The sequence below is a fragment of the Amblyraja radiata genome, chromosome 1, assembly GCF_010909765.2.
Source record: "Amblyraja radiata isolate CabotCenter1 chromosome 1, sAmbRad1.1.pri, whole genome shotgun sequence".
NCBI classification, from domain to species: Eukaryota; Metazoa; Chordata; class Chondrichthyes; order Rajiformes; family Rajidae; genus Amblyraja; species Amblyraja radiata.
The window spans coordinates 139454509-139477078 of record NC_045956.1 but is presented as its reverse complement, the minus strand read 5'-3'; the positions used below and the strand labels follow the sequence as shown (position 1 = coordinate 139477078).

Genomic DNA, 22570 nt, shown 5'->3' with positions numbered 1-22570 from the left:
CATCATGCTAATTTTTCTTAGATGTTCCCATAATGTCGAGCTCTGTATTCATCACTCTTTGGGGAAATAAATTTTCTTTGAATTCCAGATTATCTTCCTTTATGAAATTATACTTTTTTGCTGAACAAGAACAATACAAAACAAGGACATTTTAGTTTTCTCTAATACTTACACGGCCAGCATTAGTCTTGGGTCCAGACCTTTCCCCGGAAGTGGACACCATGCTGAGGTATTGACCAAAGCGGAATGAAATAGAGTTTGAACTGCTAGCCAGGTACTGCCTATTCTTCCCCATACTTTCACCATCTCTTCTCTGGAAAGTGCAAGGAGCAGATGACCAGTTGGATCCCATTTCAGGCTAGTTACACTTTCCTTCACCAGAAATATGAAAAACACAAGAAAGAATAAATTGAATAACACAACATCAGCATTTCACACCAAACAAGATCTGGAACAAAAGAAAATCTAGTTCTTAGAACTTTACTTTTTAAGTCCGAGCACACAATCTTCCCTCTCTCTCTCTCTGTCAGTCAGTCTTCCCTCTCTCTCTCTCTGTCAGTACTTTGCTTCTACAGATATTTCACTCATCACATTGTTCAAGAAGGAACTGCAGATGCTGGAAAATCAAAGGTAGAAAAAAAATGCTGGAGAAGGTCTGAAGAAGGGTCTCGACCTGAAACGTTGCCTATTTCCTTCGCTCCATAGATGCTGCCTCACCCGCTGAGTTTCTCCAGCATTTTTGTCTACCCTCACTAATCACATTGATGATTTTCTTTCTATTTAAATTTAAATTGGAGGGGCAAGAGGTGGAGGTGTTGCATTGCTAGTCAGGGAAGATATTACAGCATTGCTTTGGCAGGATAGATTGGAGGGCTCATCTAGGGAGACTATTTGGGTGGAACTGAGAAGTGGGAAAAGTGTAGCAACACTTATAGGGGTGTATTATAGACCGCCAAATGGGGAGCGAGAATTGGAAGAGCAAATATGTAAGGAGATAGCAGATATTAGTAGTAAGCACAAGGTAGTGATTGTGGGAGATTTCAACTTTCCACACATAGACTGGGGAACACATTCTGTAAATGGGCTGGATGGTTTGGAGTTTGTAAAATGTGTGCAGGATAGTTTTTTGCAGCAATACATAGAAGTACCTACTAGAGGAGGGGCAGTGCTGGACCTCCTGTTAGGAAATGAGACGGGACAGGTGGCGGAGGTATGCGTTGGGGAGCACTTCGGGTCCAGTGATCACAATACCATTAGTTTCAATATAATTATGGAGAAGGTCAGAACTGGCCCTAGGGTTGAGATTTTTGATTGGAGAAAGGCTAACTTTGATGAGATGCGAGATGATTTAAAAGGAGTGGACTGGGACATTTTGTTTTATGGGAAAGATGTAGAAGAGAAATGGTGGACATTTAAAGGGGAAATTTTAAGAGTACAGAATCTTTATGTTCCTGTTCGGTTGAAAGGAAACAGTAAAAATTTGAAAGAGCCCTAGTTTTCAAGGGAAATTGGACATCTTGTTCGGAAAAAGAGGGAGATCTACAATAATTATAGGCAGCATGAAGTAAATGAGGTGCTTGTGGAGTATAAGGAATGTAAAAAGAATCTTAAGAAAGAAATTAGAAAAGCTAAAAGAAGATATGAGGTTGCTTTGGCAAGTAAGGTGAAAGTAAATCCAAAGGGTTTCTACAGCTATATTTATAGCAAAAGGATATCGAGGGATAAAATTGGTCCAATGGAGAAACAGAGTGGGCAGCTATCTGCAGAGCCAAAAGAGATGGGGGAGATATTGAACAATTTCTTTTCTTCGGTATTCACCAAGGAGAAGGATATTGAATTATGTGAGGTAAGGGAAACGAGTAGAGTAGTTATGGATACTATGAGTTTCAAAGTAAAAGAAGTACTGACACTTTTGAAAAATATAAAAGTGGATAAGTCTCCAGGTCCTGACAGGATATTCCTTAGGACATTGAGGGAAGTTAGTGTAGAAATAGCCGGGGCTATGACAGAAATATTTCAAATGTCATTAGAAACGGGAATAGTCCCCGAGGATTGGCGTACTGCGCATGTTATTCCATTGTTTAAAAGGGGTTCTAAGAGTAAACCTAGCAATTATAGACCTGTTAGTTTGACTTCAGTGGCGGGCAAATTAATGGAAAAGATACTTAGAGATAATATATATAAGCATCTGGATAAACAGGGTCTGATTAGGAACAGTCAACATGGATTTGTGCCTGGAAGGTCATGTTTGACTAATCTTCTTGAATTTTTTGAAGAGGTTACTAGGGAAATTGACGAGGATAAAGCAGTGGATGTTGTCTATATGGACTTTAGTAAGGCCTTTGACAAGGTTCCTCGTGGAAGGTTGGTTAAGAAGGTTAAACTGTTGGGTATAAATGCAGGAATAGCAAGATGGATTCAGCAGTGGCTGAATGGGAGAAGCCAGAGGGTAATGGTGGATGGCTGTTTGTCGGGTTGGAGGCAGGTGACTAGTGGGGTGCCTCAGGGGTCTGTGTTGGGTCCTTTGTTGTTTGTACATGTACATCAATGATCTGGATGAAGGGGTGGTAAATTGGATTAGTAAGTATGCAGATGATACCAAGATAGGGGGTGTTGTGGATAATGAAGAGGATTTCCAAAGTCTACAGAGTGATTTAGGCCATTTGGAAAAATGGGCTGAAAGATGGCAGATGGAGTTTAATGCTGATAAATGTGAGGTGTTACACCTTGGCAGGACAAATCAAAATAGGACGTACATGATAAATGGTAGGGAATTGAAGAATACAGTTGAACAGAGGGATCTGGGAATAACCGTGCATAGTTCCTTGAAGGTGGAATCTCATATAGATAGGGTGGTAAAGAAAGCTTTTGGTATGCTAGCCTTTATAAATCAGAGCATTGAGTATAGAAGCTGGGATGTAATGTTAAAATTGTACAAGGCATTGGTGAGACCAAATCTGGGGTATGGTGTACAATTTTGGTCGCCCAATTATAGGAAGGATGTCAACAAAATAGAGAGAGTACAGAGGAGATTTACAAGAATGTTGCCTGGGTTTCAACAACTAAGTTACAGAGATAGGTTGAATAAGTTAGGTCTTTATTCTCTGGAGCGCAGAAGATTAAGGGGGGACTTGATAGAGGTCTTTAAAATGATGAGAGGGATAGACAGAGTTGATGTGATCAAGCTTTTCCCTTTGAGAATAGGGAAGATTCAAACAAGAGGACATGACTTCAGAATTAAGGGACAGAAGTTTAGGAGTAACATGAGGGGGAACTTCTTTACTCAGAGAGTGGTAGCGGTGTGGAATGAGCTTCCAGTGGAAGTGGTGGCGGCAGGTTCGTTGGTATCATTTAAAAATAAATTGGATAGGCATATGGATGAGAAGGGAATGGAGGGTTATGGTATGAGTGCAGGCAGGTGGGACTAAGGGAAAATAATTGTTCGGCATGGACTTGTAGGGCCGAGATGGCCTGTTTCCGTGCTGTAATTGTTATATGGTTATATGGTTATTTCAAAATAGAAAGCCAATTCTGATTGATGTTAACTGTTATTGTGGCTTCAGAATCCACACATGGTGTTTGATTGGCTGGTTCTTCCAGTAATGTCTATTTTAAATTTTGGTGGCGTTGCACTTTTGGGAAAAGGAGACTGTTTAATTGTGGGATAGGAATGGGACAAATAATATCAAACTGCATTAATGCTGTGGAAAGCTTTCAAATTCAAGATGGACAACGTAAAGGACAAATTGACATGTTGTCATCAAACAGAAAGTTGATGCATAAGAAAAATTCATGGTAGATCTTGATCGTTTGGGCAGGTGGGCTGAGGAATGATTGATGGAATTTAATACAGAGAAATATGAGGTGTTGCATTTTCGAAAACCTAACAGGGGCAGGATCTACACAGTGAATGGTAAGGCTCGGAGGAACGTTGTAGAGCAGAGGAATCTAGGAGTGCAGGTATATAGTTCCATGAAAGCAGCATCATAGATATATATGGTGTTCAAAAGGTCTTTTGGCACATTAGCCTTTATCGGTCAGAGTATTAAGGAGAGAAATTGGGAAGTCATGTTACAGTTGTATAAGACATTGGTGAGGCCACATTTAGAGCATTGTATTCAGTTTTGGTCAATATGTTATGGGGAAACATGTTGTCCAGCAGGAAAGTGTGCAGAGAATATTTACGAGGAATTTGCTGGGACTCGAGGACATGAGCTGTAGGAAGAGAGCAGGCCAGGACATCATTCCTTGGAATGCAGGAGGGTGAGGGGTGATCTAATAAAGGTGGACACAGTTATGAGAGGAATAGATTGGGTAAATGCAGAGTCTTTCACCCAGAGTAGGGGAATCGATAACCAGGGGACATAGGTGGTGAGGGTGGGGGTAGATTTAATAGGAACCTGAGGGGTAACGTTTTTGCACAAAGGGCGGTGGGTATTTGGGACGAGCTGCTGGAGGAGGTAATTCGGGCAGGAACAACCATAACATTTAAGGGATAATTGGATAGATACATGGATAGGACAGGTTTACAGTGTTATGGGCCAAGTGTGGGCAGGTGGGACTAGTGTAAATGGGGCATGTTGGTCAGCGTGGGCAAGTTGGGCCAAAGAGCCTGCTACTAGGCTGCGTGACACTATGACTATACGTAAAGCATCAAAGGCAAAGAAAAAAGGTGACCGAAATGAGAAAAAAGGAAAAAGTTGTAATACATAAAGGATGGGAAAGATTAAAATAATAATTCAGATAGGCAGGAGTACATATTAAGAGTTATTGTAGAAAGGAGATTAAATAAATAATGACATCTGGCTCGCTGCCACTCCACAACTCCTCCCAAAAGTTTCTGAAAACGGTTGTTTTTGTACTTGAATCCACAAACTGGAAAAGATTCGAGTAAAAATGGGAAAATCTGCACTCAGCAGTACAGGCAGCATTAAATGGTAATGTTTTAGGGCCAGGACCGTTTGTCAGAACTGAAATACTGGAAAACAGTGGAGAAAAGCAGGAGGGAAAGAGTAGGAGGTGGGAAGGAGGCCAATGATAGGAAGAAGAGGAGAGTTGATACATGGGGTAGGGCAGAGGAGGAGTGATGGATGACTTGCTAGGAAAGAGGAGAACTATTTCTGTGGAGGCAGGTGAGTAGAGCTATAGAATGGGGGTACACAAGGGTCCATGGGTGAGAGAAGACACAATTGGGCGGGTGAGGGAAGAGAAAACAAGGAGTATGGTGGAAGGAGAGGGTCTGCAGATAGAATGAGTAGGAGTGGTTGACAGGGGGGCAGAAGCAATGGCCAGAATAGAATGACACCTCACACGACTCATTTTGTCATATTTTCTCAAATCTTTAACGCTATTCTTGAAGACTGTTTTGTGCAAACATATTTAGGAAAACAGTAATTTACCTGACATGAAGCTAATATGACTGGTTCTTCTTCGTCATGAGGCTCTCTTGTTCCAAGCAAAATCTTTCCATCAGAGTACCCAACTGCAATTGGTTTATCTTCACTGTACCAGGCAATGCACTGGACGGAAACTGAATAATAATTAAAAAAATATATATTGTGGGTTATAACATCAAAAGCACAGTGCATGTATACATAGGAATCTGAGGGGTAACATTTTTGCACAAAGGTATATGGGACGAGCTGCTGGAGATAGTCCGTTTGAGAGGGGGAAATGAATATATCCAGTCGGAAAATCAATCTTCCACCACCACTCTGTTTCCTACCATGAGGCCAATCATACAGGTCATCGGCTAGCTCTCCCTGGATCTCATGCGATCTAACCTTTCAGAGCCACCTAACATGCAGAATGTTATCAAAGACTTTGCTGAAGTCCGTATGGACTACTTCTACAGCCCTGCACTCATCAACCTTCTTGGTTACTTCTTCAAACAACTCAATCAAATTATTGAGACATGTTCTGCCATGCACAAAGCCACGCTGACTATCTTAATCAACCCGTCTTTTCAAATGCATGTATATCTTATCCCACAGAATACTCTCCAGTAGCTTTCCTACCACAGATGTTAGGTATCCTGATCTATGGTTTCTTTGCAGCCCTTCTTAAATATGGGCACAACATTAGCCAACGTCTAGCCTTTCAGCTCTTCTCCCATGTCTAACGATGATTCAAATATCTCAGAACTTTTGCAATTTCTTCTCCAGCTCCCTTGGATATATCTGATCTGGCTCAACAGATTTAGCTACCTTCAGATGTCTTAGGACATCAGCACTTCGCAACTGTAATATGGACTGTCCTCAGGACATTAACTTTCCTTATTTGTTTTCCCATTAGAAATAGTTTTCTCTTTATTTGCTCTACCTCAACCATTCAGATTTTGAATACAATTATTAAATCTCCTTTGCTCCAAGGAGAATAACATTTGTTTCTCTACTTAGAAATATTTTAGCCCTGGTGTCCTTGTTTGAAATTCCTGTATCCTTCATAAAATATACTGTTCAGAATTGAACACTGTAGTCCAGTTGAGAATCGAACTGTTAACCATGAAGTTTTAGCATAATTTCCTCATTTATTTAGATGAGCAAAAAATTGTTCCAATAAAATATTGGGACAATAAAGTCATCATCTTTCCTGGTCATTGACTCCACCTCCCTCTTTAAACATATGTACTTACATTTCCAAAATCTGAACTCTTCACCTCATTTACAGTTGTACGATTTCATTCATAATGAGTTTTCCCCATTTCCCCCCCAGATGTATCACTTCAAATTTAGCTTGGTTAAATTCTTTAAAATCTGTCACTATCCTCCTCAATGTTTACATTTCTTAGATGTATGTCGTCTAGGAATTTTGAGATACTGTCTCTTTATGTACAAGCTTAGAAAAAGCAATGATCCCAACATTGATCTTTGGCAGTCACTGAAATTTATTAAATTCTTGTCTGAAAATCAATTGTCTGTTTGCCTGCAAGCCCTCAGTTAAAATCATATTCCCTCAACTACAGCTCTTTAGCCCAACTGGTTCAACATTAATCAGTGCATACACACATCAATTGTTGTGCCTTCATCAACCTATTTAGACCATAAGACATAGGAGCAGAATTAGAATCAAGAATGTATCAATCTCCACTTTTAAAAAAAGGATTGTGACAGAAGTTCAAAGAAGTTCATCAAATTAGTCAAGCACAATTTCCTTTTGATAAATCCAGAACAACTTTTATTACCTTTCTCACCATTGGCTTCCAGTTATCAGGCTTGTATCTTTGATTCTTATAAAATAAGGATTAAAGATACATCAGAAAATATTTGACTATAACTGCAAAATGATTTGTTGCAGCTTCTACAATGCCACATTGTTTTCAACAATGGAAGTTGAAATTGCTGTCATTTGAAACTTACCATCTTTTCTCTGACAATGTACCAGGTTAATTGTGTCAGAAACATTATTCTCTGTAGCTTCAATGCAGCCAATTGATCCATCCAGTCGTCCCACTATCAGAACCTCTGGTCGCTTATCACTGTCTTTATTTAAGAACGGTGCTTGGACGTCTGCCCAGGCCATAGCCGTTACCCAGGATGGCTGAATTTTCATATGGATATCATTATTCCCTTTGAAAGAAATATTTAAAAAGTCAACTTCCAGAATAGCAAGGTAAACAGGAAAAACAGTAGCCTGCAGAACTAGAAAAAGTAGACACATAAATAAAGGGGTCTCGATCTGAAACATCACCCATTCCTTCTCTCCAGAGATGCTGCCTGTCCTGCTGAGTTACTCCAGCATTTTGTGTCTATCTTTGGTTTAAATCAACATCTGCAGTTCCTTCATACACATAAATAAGGACACAGTCAAAAGAAAAATCTCAGCGAATCAATGTAACATAGAAAATAGGTGCAGGAGGAGGCCATTCGGCCCTTCGAGCCAGCACTGCTGATATACGTTGAAATAGAAAAGAGAATGTAATGACACTGACAGTCAGGCAAGAGCATTTAATTTGGTAGGTAAGGAATGCATACAGTTTAATGGCAAAGACATTAAAAGACAATATTTGCTGTGATTTTCTCTGAACAATATGCATTTTTTCCTACCCCATATACTGGAATACACCATTTTGGCATGACTAGCCAGTTTTATTAAAAAGTACAATTACTTTTTGTGGAATGGTCCTAGACCCAAACCTGGCAGTTTTTCTTTCTATGCCTGCTGAATGCTTCCAGATTTTATGTTTCTGTTTCAGATGTCTAAATAACTGCAGTTCTTTGTTTTTGTTATTTTCTCCCTACACTCAAGGCTTATCTCAAACAATTTGGATACATTAATATAGCGTTAAACATGGAGTGCCCATGCATCTGTCTGGGTTTGTAGGTTTGTAGGTTCATTGGACTCACAGATTGCCCTTAGTGTGTAGTAAGGGGGATTAGAAAATAGGATAACATAGAACCAGTGTGAACATGTGATGGAGGGTCTGCGTGGACTCAGTGGGCCAAAGTTGTATCTGTAAACTTAAATTCTAAATTTTCAAGCTTGTTGATACTATTCACTATAACTCATTTGAAATAAAATCCTAGCACCAAACTCAAGTATGTATAATTACGTGGGCAATAACAGAAAAGATACTACCAGCAATGGTGAAGTAGTCTTAAATCCATATTGTCCTATAATTTACAGTACATATCCTAACCTTAGTTAACTTCCCAAAATGAATAACCTCACTTGGAATTAAATTCCAACCACAACACTCTGCACAACTTTCCACCAGATCTATACCCCCACTGTAGCCCCAGAGAATCTGCATTTTTTCCTAATTATGACACTAGTATTTGCATTTTAGTCTAATGATGCTTAAAATTTGAACAAGATTTACAAACAAAATCACCAGCAAAGATTTTAGAACCATAGCAATTATCTGCCAAGGTGCTCATTGAGTTGTTTGGACCTTTGCAAAAGTGTGGCAGCATTAGTGTTTAAGGAGAGATCCAACAATGTTCCGTTGACTATGGTTGAACTATTTATAACTGGAGGAGTGAACAATTCTGCTCTAATTATTATAATGTGGATGAGGAAGAATAAAGACATTACAAAAAAGATTTGCTGGAAAGAAACCAGGTTATACTTGTCAGGATCAGGAAGACTGGACCATATGAAGATAGGCTAAAGAGAATGCAAGACATCTTTAAAATTATGAGGATTTCGCTGAGTTTATCCAGCATTTTTGTCTACCTTTAAAATTATGGAAACAATTATGAAGGAAAATGTAGTGAAGATGTTTCTTTTGAGTGAAAGTGAAACTAGAACCATTAAAATCTAGACTGACCAATAAATCGAAAAGAGAATTGAGGACGTTTTTAAAAACTCCAAGATAGACACAAAAAGCGGGAGTAACTCAGCGGGACAGGTAGCATCTCTGGAGAGAAGGAAGGGGTGACGTTTCACGTCGGGACCCTTTAACCTGCTAGAGCTAATCAATGTATTATTGAGTGATTGTGGGATCTAGAATTGATAATTTTAAGCTGAAGATAGTAAGGTACAAGGGGGAAATGGACTAGAGGGAAAAAGAAAATTCTGTGCAGTGTAAACATTGGCAGAGACCTATTATGCTTAATGGGTTATTTTTGTGCTGTAAATTCAGAGTGGAATTTGGCAATTGATTTAGGCTTTTTACATTTTGACAAAAGCACTGCATCAATGTCACAAAAATTATGCTGCAAAGGAGACAAGTGTGCAGAGTGTACATGGAATTGAGTTACTTACCGTCAACTTGATATACGTTGATGATTCTGTCTTGTGAGGCTGCTAAAAATCTGCCAGTGGCACTCCAATACACTGGAGACAAATTGAAGTCACCTGGAGGACTACAAGGCCTTTCCTGTGAGTCTTCACTGCACAAACATACAAGGAATGGGGGGAGAAAAATGATAGTTATCATAATATGCAAAGATGGTTCTTACTTCAATATATAAACAAACCTATTCGATCCCTATGAGTATGGGAAGGATTAAGGCCAATTCAAAAGCCATTAGAACAAATTTCCTCAAGCCTTTGTAAATTTTCTAGGAAAAATTATTAAATGTGATTCCACCCATTCTTAGATTAAGAGGCCAATTGAGCTTGTGGCAATATCACATGGGGAGTGGAGTAGAATGGAGTATCACAAACACTGTTGAATCTCCTAAAAATTAGAAGCTCGGCGATCGTTTTGCTGAACACCTCGGCTCAGTCCACCTACCTTATTTCCCGGTAGCTCACCACTTGAACTCTCCCTCCCATTCCCACACTGAACTTTTTGTCCTGGGCCTCCTCCATTGTCAGAATGAGGCCCAGCGCAAATTGGAGGAACAGCACCTCATATTTTGCTTGCGTAGCTTACACCCCAGAGGTATGAACATTGACTTTTCTAACTTCAAATAGCCCTTGCTTTCCCACTCTCTCCATTCCCTCCCCTTTCCCAGTTCTCCTACCAGTCTTACTGTCTCTGACTACATTTTATCTCTGCACCGCCCATTCCCCTGACATCAGTCTGAAGAAGGGTCTCGACATGAAACGTCACCCATTCCTTCTATCCAGAGATGCTGCCTGTCCCACTGAGTTACTCCAGCATTTTGTGTCTATATTGCATCTTCTAAAATTTCTATTTAAAGGCATATCAGAAGACCAAGAAAAGAAAAGTTTGCAATATCATAAACGTACCAAGTTTTAAAGCAAATAGTCTGTATTAATGCAACTGCATTTTTGATTATAGTCCACAGGCGAATGGTTCTATCCAGGGCACTTGTTGCTAGCAAATTCTTTGCAACTGACCATGAAGAACTTGCAACCTGTTATTAAAATCAGAAATAACCAGAGATTATATTGCTTTCCGTACTCAACAAACAAAATCATTATCACTACCCCTTGTTTACACAAATAATACTCCCTTCTGTCTAAATGTTCTCACTTATGAAATGTCAGCTTATTTAACATTTGTGCACTAATAGAACAGCATAATAATTTGTCTGTTATTTTGAAGACGCATAACACATTGCACAGCATTATGTAATATGTAACCCTAATTTACATAGAACCATAGAAAATAGGTGCAGGAGAAGGCCATTCGGCCCTTCGAGCCAGCACCACCATTTAATATGATCATAGCTGATCATCCACAAACTACCCTGTTCCGGCTTTTTCCCCCATCTCCCTTGACAATAGATAGTCCCAATGTTTCAGAAAACATTAATTTTCATATCTACATATATTGCATTTTAACTATATAAACGCTGCATTGAAATATGAATAAATACAGAAATCTGGACATATACAGCACCTTTTATAGAAAACTGTTTTACAGCAATTAAGTATTTTGAAATTGTGCTTGTAAAGTAGGAAAAACGGTAGTCACAGGAAACATATAAAACTGCAAATTCTGGAATCAGGAATAAAAACTGAATGTGCTGGAACAAATTAGCCAGTCAGGCAGCATCTGTGCAAAAATAATCTAGTTAATATTTCGGGTCAGGAATCTTTCCATAGATTGAATTTTCACAGAAAATAATAATTAGTTTGCACAGAATCAAGTTTTGCCATAAGTGGTTAGAAACTGTTTTGTGATGCTGAGCAAGGCCACAACTGTTGGCCAGGCCACCAGGAATAACTCTTCCACTCATCATAGATATAATGTAGTGGGATCTATTTATGTGCACCTGAAGGGGCTCTGAAGGGCCATAGCTTGAAGAGATAGCATATCAAAGGCGGGTACAATGCCAGTCTCAATTATTATGCTCAAGTCTCTAATGCAAAACCTGAACCCACAACCTACTGCTTTCAGATGTGTGTATTCTATATATTAGGTCATGCCTGACAAAATAATTAATACATTTGGTGACATTTACTTGAAATCTGCAAGTATATTTTCAGTTTAATCCTGAAGTTAAATCCAGATTTTGCGGAGTGAAATAAAATAATCTATTTCTGTTTATTCTACTCTCGAGGTGTTAAACCCTCTGCTCTCCATCAATAATTGCCTTATAATGAAATGCAAATAAATTGCTTTTCACTTGATTTTGTTTCACTTGATTCACTTCATTTCTGGACACGCGTTACCATAACTACAGCTGGCAAAGCACTCACACTGTACCTTGTGTACGATTCCTCAGCAGACATCAAATAAATTGTTTGCTTCATACAATGAATGATTGATTTTATCTGGGAATGACTTTTATGATCTCTGAGCTAGACAAAAAATGCTTCAAATTTAGGTCATCATGTGAAAACAATTTTTTGAATTTCCTATATTGCCCTGCAGTCTTCACCATTTAAGCTATTTAGTATTTTAATTAACAGCATCATAATATACATCTGAAGAATGAATCACAAAAAAATCCAAAAAGTGAATGCATACCCGGTTCTCATGTGCTTCCAGCTTGACAGTGGGGCATTTCCGAAGATCTCCTGCCAAATCTGCATAGGTTTGAGGTCTTAAATTGTTATTCCTTTCTGTTGTAGATAAGATCTGTACAAGATGCTGTGCAGCCCATTGACGATGTCCAGAATTCATTCTCCCAGATAAGCAACAAGCTGCAAGTGCATTGGCTAGTTCCAAAGGCCCAACATATGACGATGAGTAAGAATATGCAGATGAAGTATGCGGAGCATCTGAAAGATATAAAAGAACAAAATCTCAAAATTGCTCTGTCAAGGAAGGAGCCGACTAAGTTGATTCAGGTTCGATTAGCAACATAGCAAGTAAATTCAAAAATTCCCATTGGTTCTGTTTCCACCACTATCACCGGCAGAGTTCCATACCATCACCACAGATGTAGATTATTTTCCTTGTCCTTAGTTGGCCTCAGTCCTCCCTTGTTATCCATTATTTAAATGACTGAAAGATGTTTGGGTTCTTCATGTTAACAGTTATTCTATTTACATTTTGTCTCTTTACCGATCATCTCTTCTGTACTTAGAAACATAGAAAGTAGGTGCAGGAGTAGGCCATTCGGCCCTTCGAGCCTGCACTGCCATTCAATATGATCATGGCTGATCATCCAACTCACTATCCTGTACCTGCCTTCTCTCCATACCCCCTGATCCCTTTAGCCACAAGGGCCACATCTAACTCCCTCTTAAATATAGCAAATGAACTGGCCTCAAATACCTTCTGTGTCAGAGAATTCCACAGATTCACCACTCTCTGTGTAAAAAATGTTTTTCTCATCTCGGTCCTAAAAGACTTCCCCCTTATCCTTAAACTGTAACCACTTGTTCTGGACTTCCCCAACATCGGGAACAATCTTCCTGCATCTAGCCTGTCCAACCCCTTAAGAATTTTTTAAGTTTCTATAAGATCCCCCCTCAATCTTCTAAATTCTAGCGAGTACAAGCCAAGTCTATCCAGTCTTTCTTCATATGAAAGTCCTGCCATCCCAGGAATCAGTCTGGTGAACCTTCTCTGTACTCCCTCTATGGCAAGAATGTCTTTCCTCAGATTAGGAAACCAAAACTGTACGCAATACTCCAGGTGTGGTCTCACCAAGACCCTGTACAACTGCAGTAGAACCGCCCTGCTCTTATACTCAAATCCTTTTGCTCTGAATGCTAACATACCATTCGCTTTCTTCACTGCCTGCTGCACCTGCATGCCTACTTTCAATGACTGGTGTACCATGACACCCAGGTCTCGCTGCATCTCCCCTTTTCCTAGTCGGCCACCATTCAGATAATAGTCTACTTTCCTGTTTTTGTCACCAAAGTGGATAACCTCACATTTATCCACATTATACTGCATCTTCCATGCATTTGCCCACTCACCCAACCTATCCAAGTCACCTTGCAGCCTCCTAGCATCCTCCTCACAGCTAACACTGCCCCCCAGCTTCGTGTCATCCGCAGACTTGGAGATGTTGCATTCAATTCCCTCATCCAGATCATTAATATATATTGTGAATAGCTGGGGTCCCAGCACAGAGCCTTGCGGTACCCCACTAGTCACTGCCTGCCATTCTGAAAAGGACCCGTTTACTCCTACTCTTTGCTTTCTGTCTGCCAGCCAGTTCTCTATTCACATCAATACTGAACCCCCAATAATGTGTGCTTTAAGTTTGCATACTTATGTGGGACCTTGTCGAAAGCCTTCTGAAAGTTCAGATATAACACATCCACTGGTTCTCCCTTATCCACTCTACTAGTTACATCCTCGAAAAATTCTATAAGATTCGTCAGACATGATTTACCTTTCATAAATCCATGCTGACATTGTCCAATGAATTCACCACTTTCCAAATGTGCTGCTATCCCATCTTTAATAACTGACTCTAGCATTTTCCCCACTACCGATGTTAAATTAACTGATCTGTAATTCCCCGTTTTCTCTCTCCCTCCCTTTTTAAAAAGTGGGGTTACATTAGCTACCCTCCAATCCTCAGGAACTACTCCAGAATCTAAAGAGTTTTGAAAAATTATCACTAATGCATCCACTATTTCTGGGGCTACTGACTTAAGTACTCTGGGATGCAACTTATCTGGCCCTGGGGATTTATCGGCCTTAATCCATTCAATTTACCTAACACCACTTCCCGGCTAACCTGGATTTCACTCAGTTCCTCCATCTCATTTGACCCCCGGTCCCCTGCTATTTCCGGCAGATTATTTATGTCTTCCTTAGTGAAGACAGAACCAAAGTAGTTATTCAATTGGTCTGCCATGTCCTTGTTCCCCATGATCAATTTGCCTGTTTCTGACTGCAAGGGATCTACATTTGTTTTAACTAATCTTTTTCTCTTCACATATCTATAAAAACTTTTGCAGTCAGTTTTTATGTTCCCTGCCAGTTTTCTTTCATAATCTATTTTCCCTTTCCTAATTGAGCCCTTTGTCCTCCTCTGCTGGACTCTCCCAGTCCCCTGGTAGGCTGCTTTTTCTGGCTAATTTGTATGCTTCATCTTTTGTTTTGATACTATCCCTGATTTCCCTTGTTATCCACGATGCACTACCTTCCCTGATTTATTCTTTTGCCAAACTGGGATGAACAATACTTCTCCCCTATCAACTTACTCTAAGTATTCAGCTTGTATCTCATTTGAATTAATTAAAACTTCATCTACATCAGGGATAACCAATTAACCTATCAACCGTGCTTTTGTTTCAGACTTCCAGTTTTGGTTGCTAGGTAAATAATACATCTGTACACGGTGGACAGTTATCTGTATACTGCAGACGACTCTATTGTAATCATGTATAGACTTTCTGCTGACTGATTAGTGCCAACAAAAAGCTTTTCACTGCACAACACTGCACGTAACAATAAACAAAACTAAACTTTTAAGATGTTGAAGAGCGTGCAGTGGAAACCTGTGCAGTGAAATGTCAGGAGGGCATGGATTGGTGACATTTCGAGTTGGGATCCTTCTTTACATCGATAGTAGTAGTGGAGAATAAGCTTGACAAGAGGTGGGGATGGGACAACGCCTGCCAAAAGATCGGTAATTACAGGTTGGTTGAGAACGGTTTTTGATTGGCAGATGGGTGGACAATGACTAGAGATGCTGTTCATCGATTACAGCTCAGCATTCAACACCATTATACCATCAAAACTGATCACCAAACTCGGTAACCTGGGCATCGACCCCTCCCTCTGCAACTGGATACTGGACTTTCTAACCAACAGACCCCAGTCTGTTAGGTTAGAGAAGCACACCTCTTCAACCCTCACCCTGAACACCGGCGTTCCACAGGGCTGTGTGCTGAGCCCCCTCCTCTACTCCCTCTTCACCTATGACTGCACACCTGTACATGGTACTAACACCATCATCAAGTATGCAGATGATACAACGGTGATTGGCCTCATCAGCAACAACGATGAGTCGGCCTACAGGGAGGAGGTCCAGAACTTAGCAGCATGGTGCGCTGACAACAACCTGGCCCTTAACTCCAAGACCAAGGAGCTCATTGTAGACTTCAGGAAGTCCAGGGGCGGCACGCACACCCCCATCCACATTAACGGGACGGAGGTGGAACGTGTTTCTAGCTTCAGGTTCCTGGGAGTCAACATCTCCGATGATCTCTCTTGGACCCACAATACCTCAACTCTGATCAAGAAGGCTCACCAGCGTCTCTTCTTCCTGAAGAGACTGAAGAAGGTCCATCTGTCTCCTCAGATCCTGGTGAACTTCTACCGCTGCACCATCGAGAGCATCCTTACCAACTGCATCACAGTATGGTATGGCAACTGCTCTGTCTCCGACCGGAAGGCATTGCAGAGGGTGGTGAAAATTGCCCAACGCATCACCGGTTCCTCGCTCCCCTCCATTGAGTCTGACCAAAGCAAGCGTTGTCTGCGGAGGGCGCTCAGCATCGCCAAGGACTGCTCTCACCCCAACCATGGACTGTTTACCCTCCTACCATCCGGGAGGCGCTACAGGTCCCTCCGTTGCCGAACCAGCAGGTCCAGGAACAGCTTCTTCCCGGCGGCTGTCACTCTACTCAACAACGTACCTCGGTGACTGCCAATCACCCCCCCCCCCCCCCGGACACTTATTATTATTTATTCAAATCATTTGTTATGTCGCTCTTCCAGGGAGATGCTAAATGCATTTCGTTGTCTCTGTACTGTACACTGACAATGACAATTAAAATTGAATCTGAATCTGAATCTGAAAAGTGACCAACAGGTGACAAAAGGGACAATAACATTGCCAGCTCTAGATTTGAAGATTCATCCTCCCCCACACACCCCTCCCCACCACCGTGCTAATTTGCACATCATTAATATCAGGGAGTTAGTTTGCTATATTGACAAATATTGCTTTCAGTACAGCGATATTAACCTGGAAAAAACTGGTATGAAATAATTAAAATGCAGAATGCTATTAAAATGCTTAAGTTGCTCACAAATTACAAAATGAGCTCTGGCATGCAATATTCCTTACCCTTAGATTCTGCATCCTCTTTTTCATGGCTAGAATGATGCCAAAAACCTTTCTCCGTCAACAATGCTACCAAGGCTTGGGTTACCAGAAAGTTAGGAGAGCCAGAAAGTTTGTCGTCTTTTGCTGGTCTATGGAAATAATGAAGCACTCTGTTCTTTTGCTGCACATCACGAATTGCACCTATATGTAGACCTGTTGCAGCAGCAATTAAATCCTTGGGAAAGAATTAGCAAAGAGATATTTAAGTTCCTTATTGAGACTTAGCAACATAAACTTCCACTGAATGTAACATGTTACTTGCGAAGATTCTCAGTTAAGTATGTTGCTTATTATTGTGGTCAAGCCTCAGGTATTTATTGGAGGTAATTTATTTCAGCCCTAAACATTGCTACAGTAATTGAAAAAGACAGTAATTGAAAAATACATTGGTAAGTTAGGTAAGTGAGCAAGCGAAATATGGTGTATATAAAATGTGTGGTGGTCTACTCTGGATAGGAATAACAAAATAGTAAGTTATTATTTAAATAGAGTGAGTCTACAACATAAGGTAGTACAAAGGGATCTGCAGACTCCAGTACAGCGGGGGCATTGGAACATTGCCAGCTCTAGATTTGAAGATTCATCCTCCCTTCCCCCCACCCCAACCTTGCTAATTTGCACATCATTAATATCAGGGAGTTCGTTACTTGCTACAGGCTACCCAGTCTCTGGTGGGCTCTTTGGGCAAAAAATGTATGTCGTTGGTCCAGTAGATTTATGGTCAGTGGTGGCCCTCGGGAGTTGCTGGGCATATATCCTGGAACTATTCTACCTTCACCAGATAAAACAGTGAATCAAAAAGCTTATTTATCACTAAGTTCTCAAAGACAGTTTAGGGTGGGTAGTAAATGCTGGCCTTTCAGCAATGCTCACATCCAGATAAATAAAGCAAAGAATGCCTCCAAAATCCAGAGGATATCACAGCTATACATCTGGATAGTGTATTTAAAATTTTTAAAATAAATTGGATAGGCATATGTATGAGAAGGGAATGGAGGGTTATGGTATGAGTGCAGGCAGGTGGGACTAAGGGAAAATAATTGTTCGACAAGGACTTGTAGGGCCGAGATGGCCTGTTTCCTGTGCTGTAATTGTTATATGGTTATTAGAAGAAGTGCAGTAGCAGTTAGTAAAGATCACATTTACAAATATAGCACGGACACAAATAATTTCAATTTTATATACTCAATAGATTAACACCATTAATTAAGAATAAATTGTAAGTTGCAAGAATCGTATCATTAAATTGACAAGAAATACATTTACTTAGAAAGCATCATAGATAATTTCATAATAAAATAACCAAGAATACCATTTACAATGGAAATTTGAAATGAAAATGCTACTTAGCAACAGGTCAGGCAACCTCTGTTGAAATAAAGGTTTGTATTTCAGATGACCTTCCAACACATCCCATGGGTTAGAGCGAAGATTCTGTATTGTTTGATTTGCATTGCTTGCAATATTTTCTATATAATTTACAGTCAGTTTTGTTCCTTAAATTACCTGAGTACAGACATTAACCAATGCCCTGTAAGCTGTAGGGCTGTTTGCCACTAGACAACCAATAGCTGAACTCATGTATGTCAAGCAGGAGCTTGTACTCCATGTTCTTCCTTTTGCAGGTCTAAACTGAGTACTTGAAAATAAATGTTCAGTTCCATTCTTTGCCAACTGAGCCCTGCCTCCTGCTGCAAGGCACATCAACCGAACCAAGATACGGATGTCCGTTAATCCAAGAGCTTCCAGCCCACTTGTCTGACTGCACATAGACCCACTGTGAAGTATATTTAGAAAGATAAATATTTTACAAAAAAAAAATTACTGTTCTATACTACAATATATTTAATATTTAAAAAGTTTTTGTACTTATGTAAATAGCAAAGCAAAAATGCCAGGACTAACTGAACGACTTGCATTGGCCCCTGTAAGTTTTATGTTTGCTTGTGCTTTAATATACTTTGAAATAATTTTGTTTCCTATTCTCTGAACGCATGTAGTTTTAATAAATGTCATTGTTATATACATTAATTGCCACATTAATTATGGGTATTCCAAGAGCAATTGAGAACCTCCCCAAATCCAAATGTTACATAAAATGTGTCACAAACCTCTGAGCAAGACAGGTCCTATCTAATGTAATAAAAAGGAATTGCAGATGCTGGTTTAGTTTAGTTTAGTTTAGAGATACAGCGGGGGAACAGGCCCTTTGGCCCACCGGGTCAGCGCCGACCAGCGATCCCTGCATCCTAACACTATCTCCACACACTAGGGACAATTTTTACATTTACCAAGCCAACTAACCTACAAACCTGTACGTCTTTGGAGTGTGGGAGGAAACCAAAGATCTCGGAGAAAACCCATGCAGGTCACTGGGAGAATGTATAAATTCCGTACAGACAGCACCCGTAGTCGGGATCAAACCCGGGTCTCCGGTGCTGCATTCGCTGTAAGACAGCAGCTCTACCACTACGCCACCGTGACCAGATGATGGTTTATACCAAAGATAGACACAAAATGCTGGAGTAATCCAGCAGGTCAGGCAGCATCTCTGGATGAAATGGATAGGTGACGTTTAGAGCGAGACCCTTCTTCTGATCGAAAGCTCCAGAGATCTTTCCCCGGAGATGCTGCCTGACTTGCTGAGTTACTCAAGCATTTTGTGTCTATCTTTTCTTGAGAATTAATGTTATTGCCATCCCTTCACTTCCTTTAATATTATTACCCAGAAGGAAGATTGAGGTAAATACTGGGTAAAATATTTAATTGTCGGAGCAGGTCAGAGGCCAGGTATTTCATGCAAGTAGCTCATACCCGATTACCCAACATCTCTCTCCCATTTAGAAATGACACATCAGTAGTGTGATGGAGTTCTCTCCACTCTCCCGGATGGCAAGCTGCAAAGTGTGTTGATTATTTTTTACTCAGCATTTTTTTAAATACCAAGAGATTGAATGGTGTTGGTAGTCAGAAGGACCTGTGTGTCCTTGTATATGAACTACTGAAAGTTAATAAGCAGGTTTTGTAAGCAATTACGAAGGCAAGTGGTAAAATGGCTTTTATTACAAGAGGAAAACAAGAGGAGGGATGTCTTGTTTATATTAAATAGAGTCCCAGGGAGTGTTTCGGACTGGTCTCTCCATTGGAGGAAGAATCTGTGATGGACTGTGTAGCAAAGGCAGATTCCAAGGTTGGGGTGGGTTTGTTAAATGGAAAGAGATTAAGCAGATTGGGCCTCGACCCCACAAAATTTAAAAACATGAGAGTGATCACGTTGGAATGTTTAAAAGTAAATTCAAATAAAATTTCATCGCTATTGATTAAATTGTCACAATTACTGAGAAACTGCATAATATCTGAAATACCTCACAGAGATAAGTGATAATGCTTTCATAACCATGGTATGTGCTAAAAGAATTTGCATCGACATTGTGACACGTTGGAGAGCAATAACTCTTTCTTTGGTCTCTCGAAGAGATGCTGCTTGCTCACCCAAAGCCAGTCTAGAATATTTTTTCCCATCACACTTGTTCACACCTAAAAATGGAAACATGTTAAAATATCTTCAAATTGTATGACAAAACTAAAGCACAGTGAAATCAGATTCAATTTCTTCTATCAAAAAGTAAAACCTACTCATTTGTCAGCGCCAAAATGTGTCAATGCTTCTGTACTGCCTAGAAGGCACATGACAGCCCGCTTGGAGTTTGCCAAAAGGCATCTAAAGGACTCTCAGACCATGAGAAACAAGATTCTCTGGTCTGATGAAACCAAAATTGAACTCTTTGGCCCCAATGCCAAGCATCACGTCTGGAGGAAACCAGGTACCGCTCATCATCAAGCCAATACCATACCTACGGTGAAACATGGTGATGGCAGCATCATGCTGTGGGGATGTTTTTCAGCGGCAGGAACTGGGAGACTAGTCAGAATCGAGGGAAAGATGAACGGAGCAAATTACAGAGAGATCCCCAATGAAAACCTGCTCCAGAGCGTTCTGGACCTCAGACTGGGGCGGAGGTTCACCTTCCAACAGGACAACAACCCTAAGCACACAGCCAATGCAGGAGTGGTTTCGTGCCAAGTCTGTGAATGTCCTTGAGTGGCCCATCCAGAGCCCGGACTTGAACCCGATTGAACATCTCTGGAGGGACCTGAAAATAGCTGTGCATCGACGCTCCCCCTCCAACCTGACAGAGCTTGAGAGGATCTGCAGAGAAGAATGGGAGAAATACAGGTGTGCCAAGCTTGTAGCATCATACCCAAGAAGACTTGAGGCTGTAATTGCTGCCAAAGGTGCGTCAACAAAGTACTGAGTAAAGGGACTGAATACTTATGAAAATGTGATATATCTGTTATTTCTTTTAAATTACTTTGCAAAAATTTCTAAACACCTGTTTTCACTTTTTTTATTATGGGGTATTGTGTGTAATGTTGTTGATAAAAAAAATGAATTTAATCCATTTAGAATAAGGCTGTAACGTAACAAAACGTGAAAAAAGTGGAGGGGTCTGAATACTTTCTGAATGCATTGTACAGGTGCACAACCTTTTATCCGAAAGCCTTGGGACCAGACACATTTCGGATATCGGACATTTTCGGGTTTCGGAATGGAAGATTTTTAGCGTAGATTAGGTAGGTAGCGCTGGCGGCTTGGAAAGTTTGGAGCGGCTGCCTCCTCCCCGGAGACCGCGGAATCATTGTAAATCATTGCTTAAATTTTAGTCAGTTAGTTTGGAGGGATTTTATGTGGTGGGGGTGAAGGGGGGAACTTTAATTCTTAGTCCCCTGCCTGGTCAGAGAGGCGGGGAGCGGGCAATGCCTTTCCGGGTCGCCGTGCAGTACTGTGCCGCGGCACCCACATCACAGAGCTGGGGCTGCGGGTGTCCGGCCGCGCTGGATTTGGATTTGTAGCGCCGCGCAGCCAGGGGTAGAGTTCGCCGTGGTCGGAGCTACAACCGGCGCCGCCCGTGGCTGGACCACCGCAGCCCGGACGGCTGTGGGCCGCCGACTCCCAACATCGTGGAGACTGCGGTGGGCCGGCCACGGGCGGCGCCGGTTGTAGCTCCGACCACGGCGAACTCTACCCCTGGCTGCGCGGCGCTACAAATCCAAATCCAGCGCAGCCGGCCACAGCCCCAGCTCCACGATGTTGGGAGCCGCGGCACAGCGGTCCGGAGCTTACTGCACGGCGACCCGGTAAGGCATTGCCCGCTCTCCGCTTCTCCGACCAGGTAGGGGACTAAGAATTAAAGTTCCCCCCAAAAGCCCACCAAACTAACTGACTAACATTTAAGCAATGATTTACAATGATTCCTACCCTCCCGCGCAATATACACTCACCCAATATACTCTCACCTTCTCTTTTATGAATGGGGATTTAGTTCCACTTTGTTGGAGGACCGACCGGAGGTTCCGCTGTCACCTCTGCGGGCCGCCCTTGGTGAACGTTTTCAAGGACCTTTCTTCAAGGACCGAAAAAATGTCCGCTATTCGGAGGTTTTCGTTATTTGGATCTTCGGATAAAAGGTTGTGCACCTGTATATATCATATTTCATTAAGGGAGCATGCAAGTGTTCTAAATTGTACTGTACCTGTAGCAACTTAAAAGCAATTGCAACTTAGTAAGAACTCACAGTGGTCTCTGCATCTCCATGGCCTTTATTTATTGCCTA

General features: G+C 41.1%; 1 protein-coding gene across 3 annotated transcripts in view; it reads right to left on the bottom strand.

Annotated features, from left to right (window-relative positions):
* Nucleotides 1–22570, bottom strand: part of LOC116979710 (probable E3 ubiquitin-protein ligase HERC1) — a 283689-nt gene that overhangs the window by 66371 nt on the left and 194748 nt on the right. For all 3 annotated transcript variants that reach the window (XM_033031434.1, XM_033031451.1, XM_033031442.1), the window contains exons 48-56: nucleotides 20261–20432; nucleotides 18402–18672; nucleotides 16857–17070; nucleotides 12335–12588; nucleotides 10645–10772; nucleotides 9709–9836; nucleotides 7359–7568; nucleotides 5400–5530; nucleotides 173–372 (exon numbers count right to left, since the gene is read on the bottom strand). In XM_033031434.1, coding sequence (XP_032887325.1) covers nucleotides 173–372; nucleotides 5400–5530; nucleotides 7359–7568; nucleotides 9709–9836; nucleotides 10645–10772; nucleotides 12335–12588; nucleotides 16857–17070; nucleotides 18402–18672; nucleotides 20261–20432 — 1708 coding nt within the window. The remainder of the gene's footprint in view (nucleotides 1–172; nucleotides 373–5399; nucleotides 5531–7358; nucleotides 7569–9708; nucleotides 9837–10644; nucleotides 10773–12334; nucleotides 12589–16856; nucleotides 17071–18401; nucleotides 18673–20260; nucleotides 20433–22570) is intronic.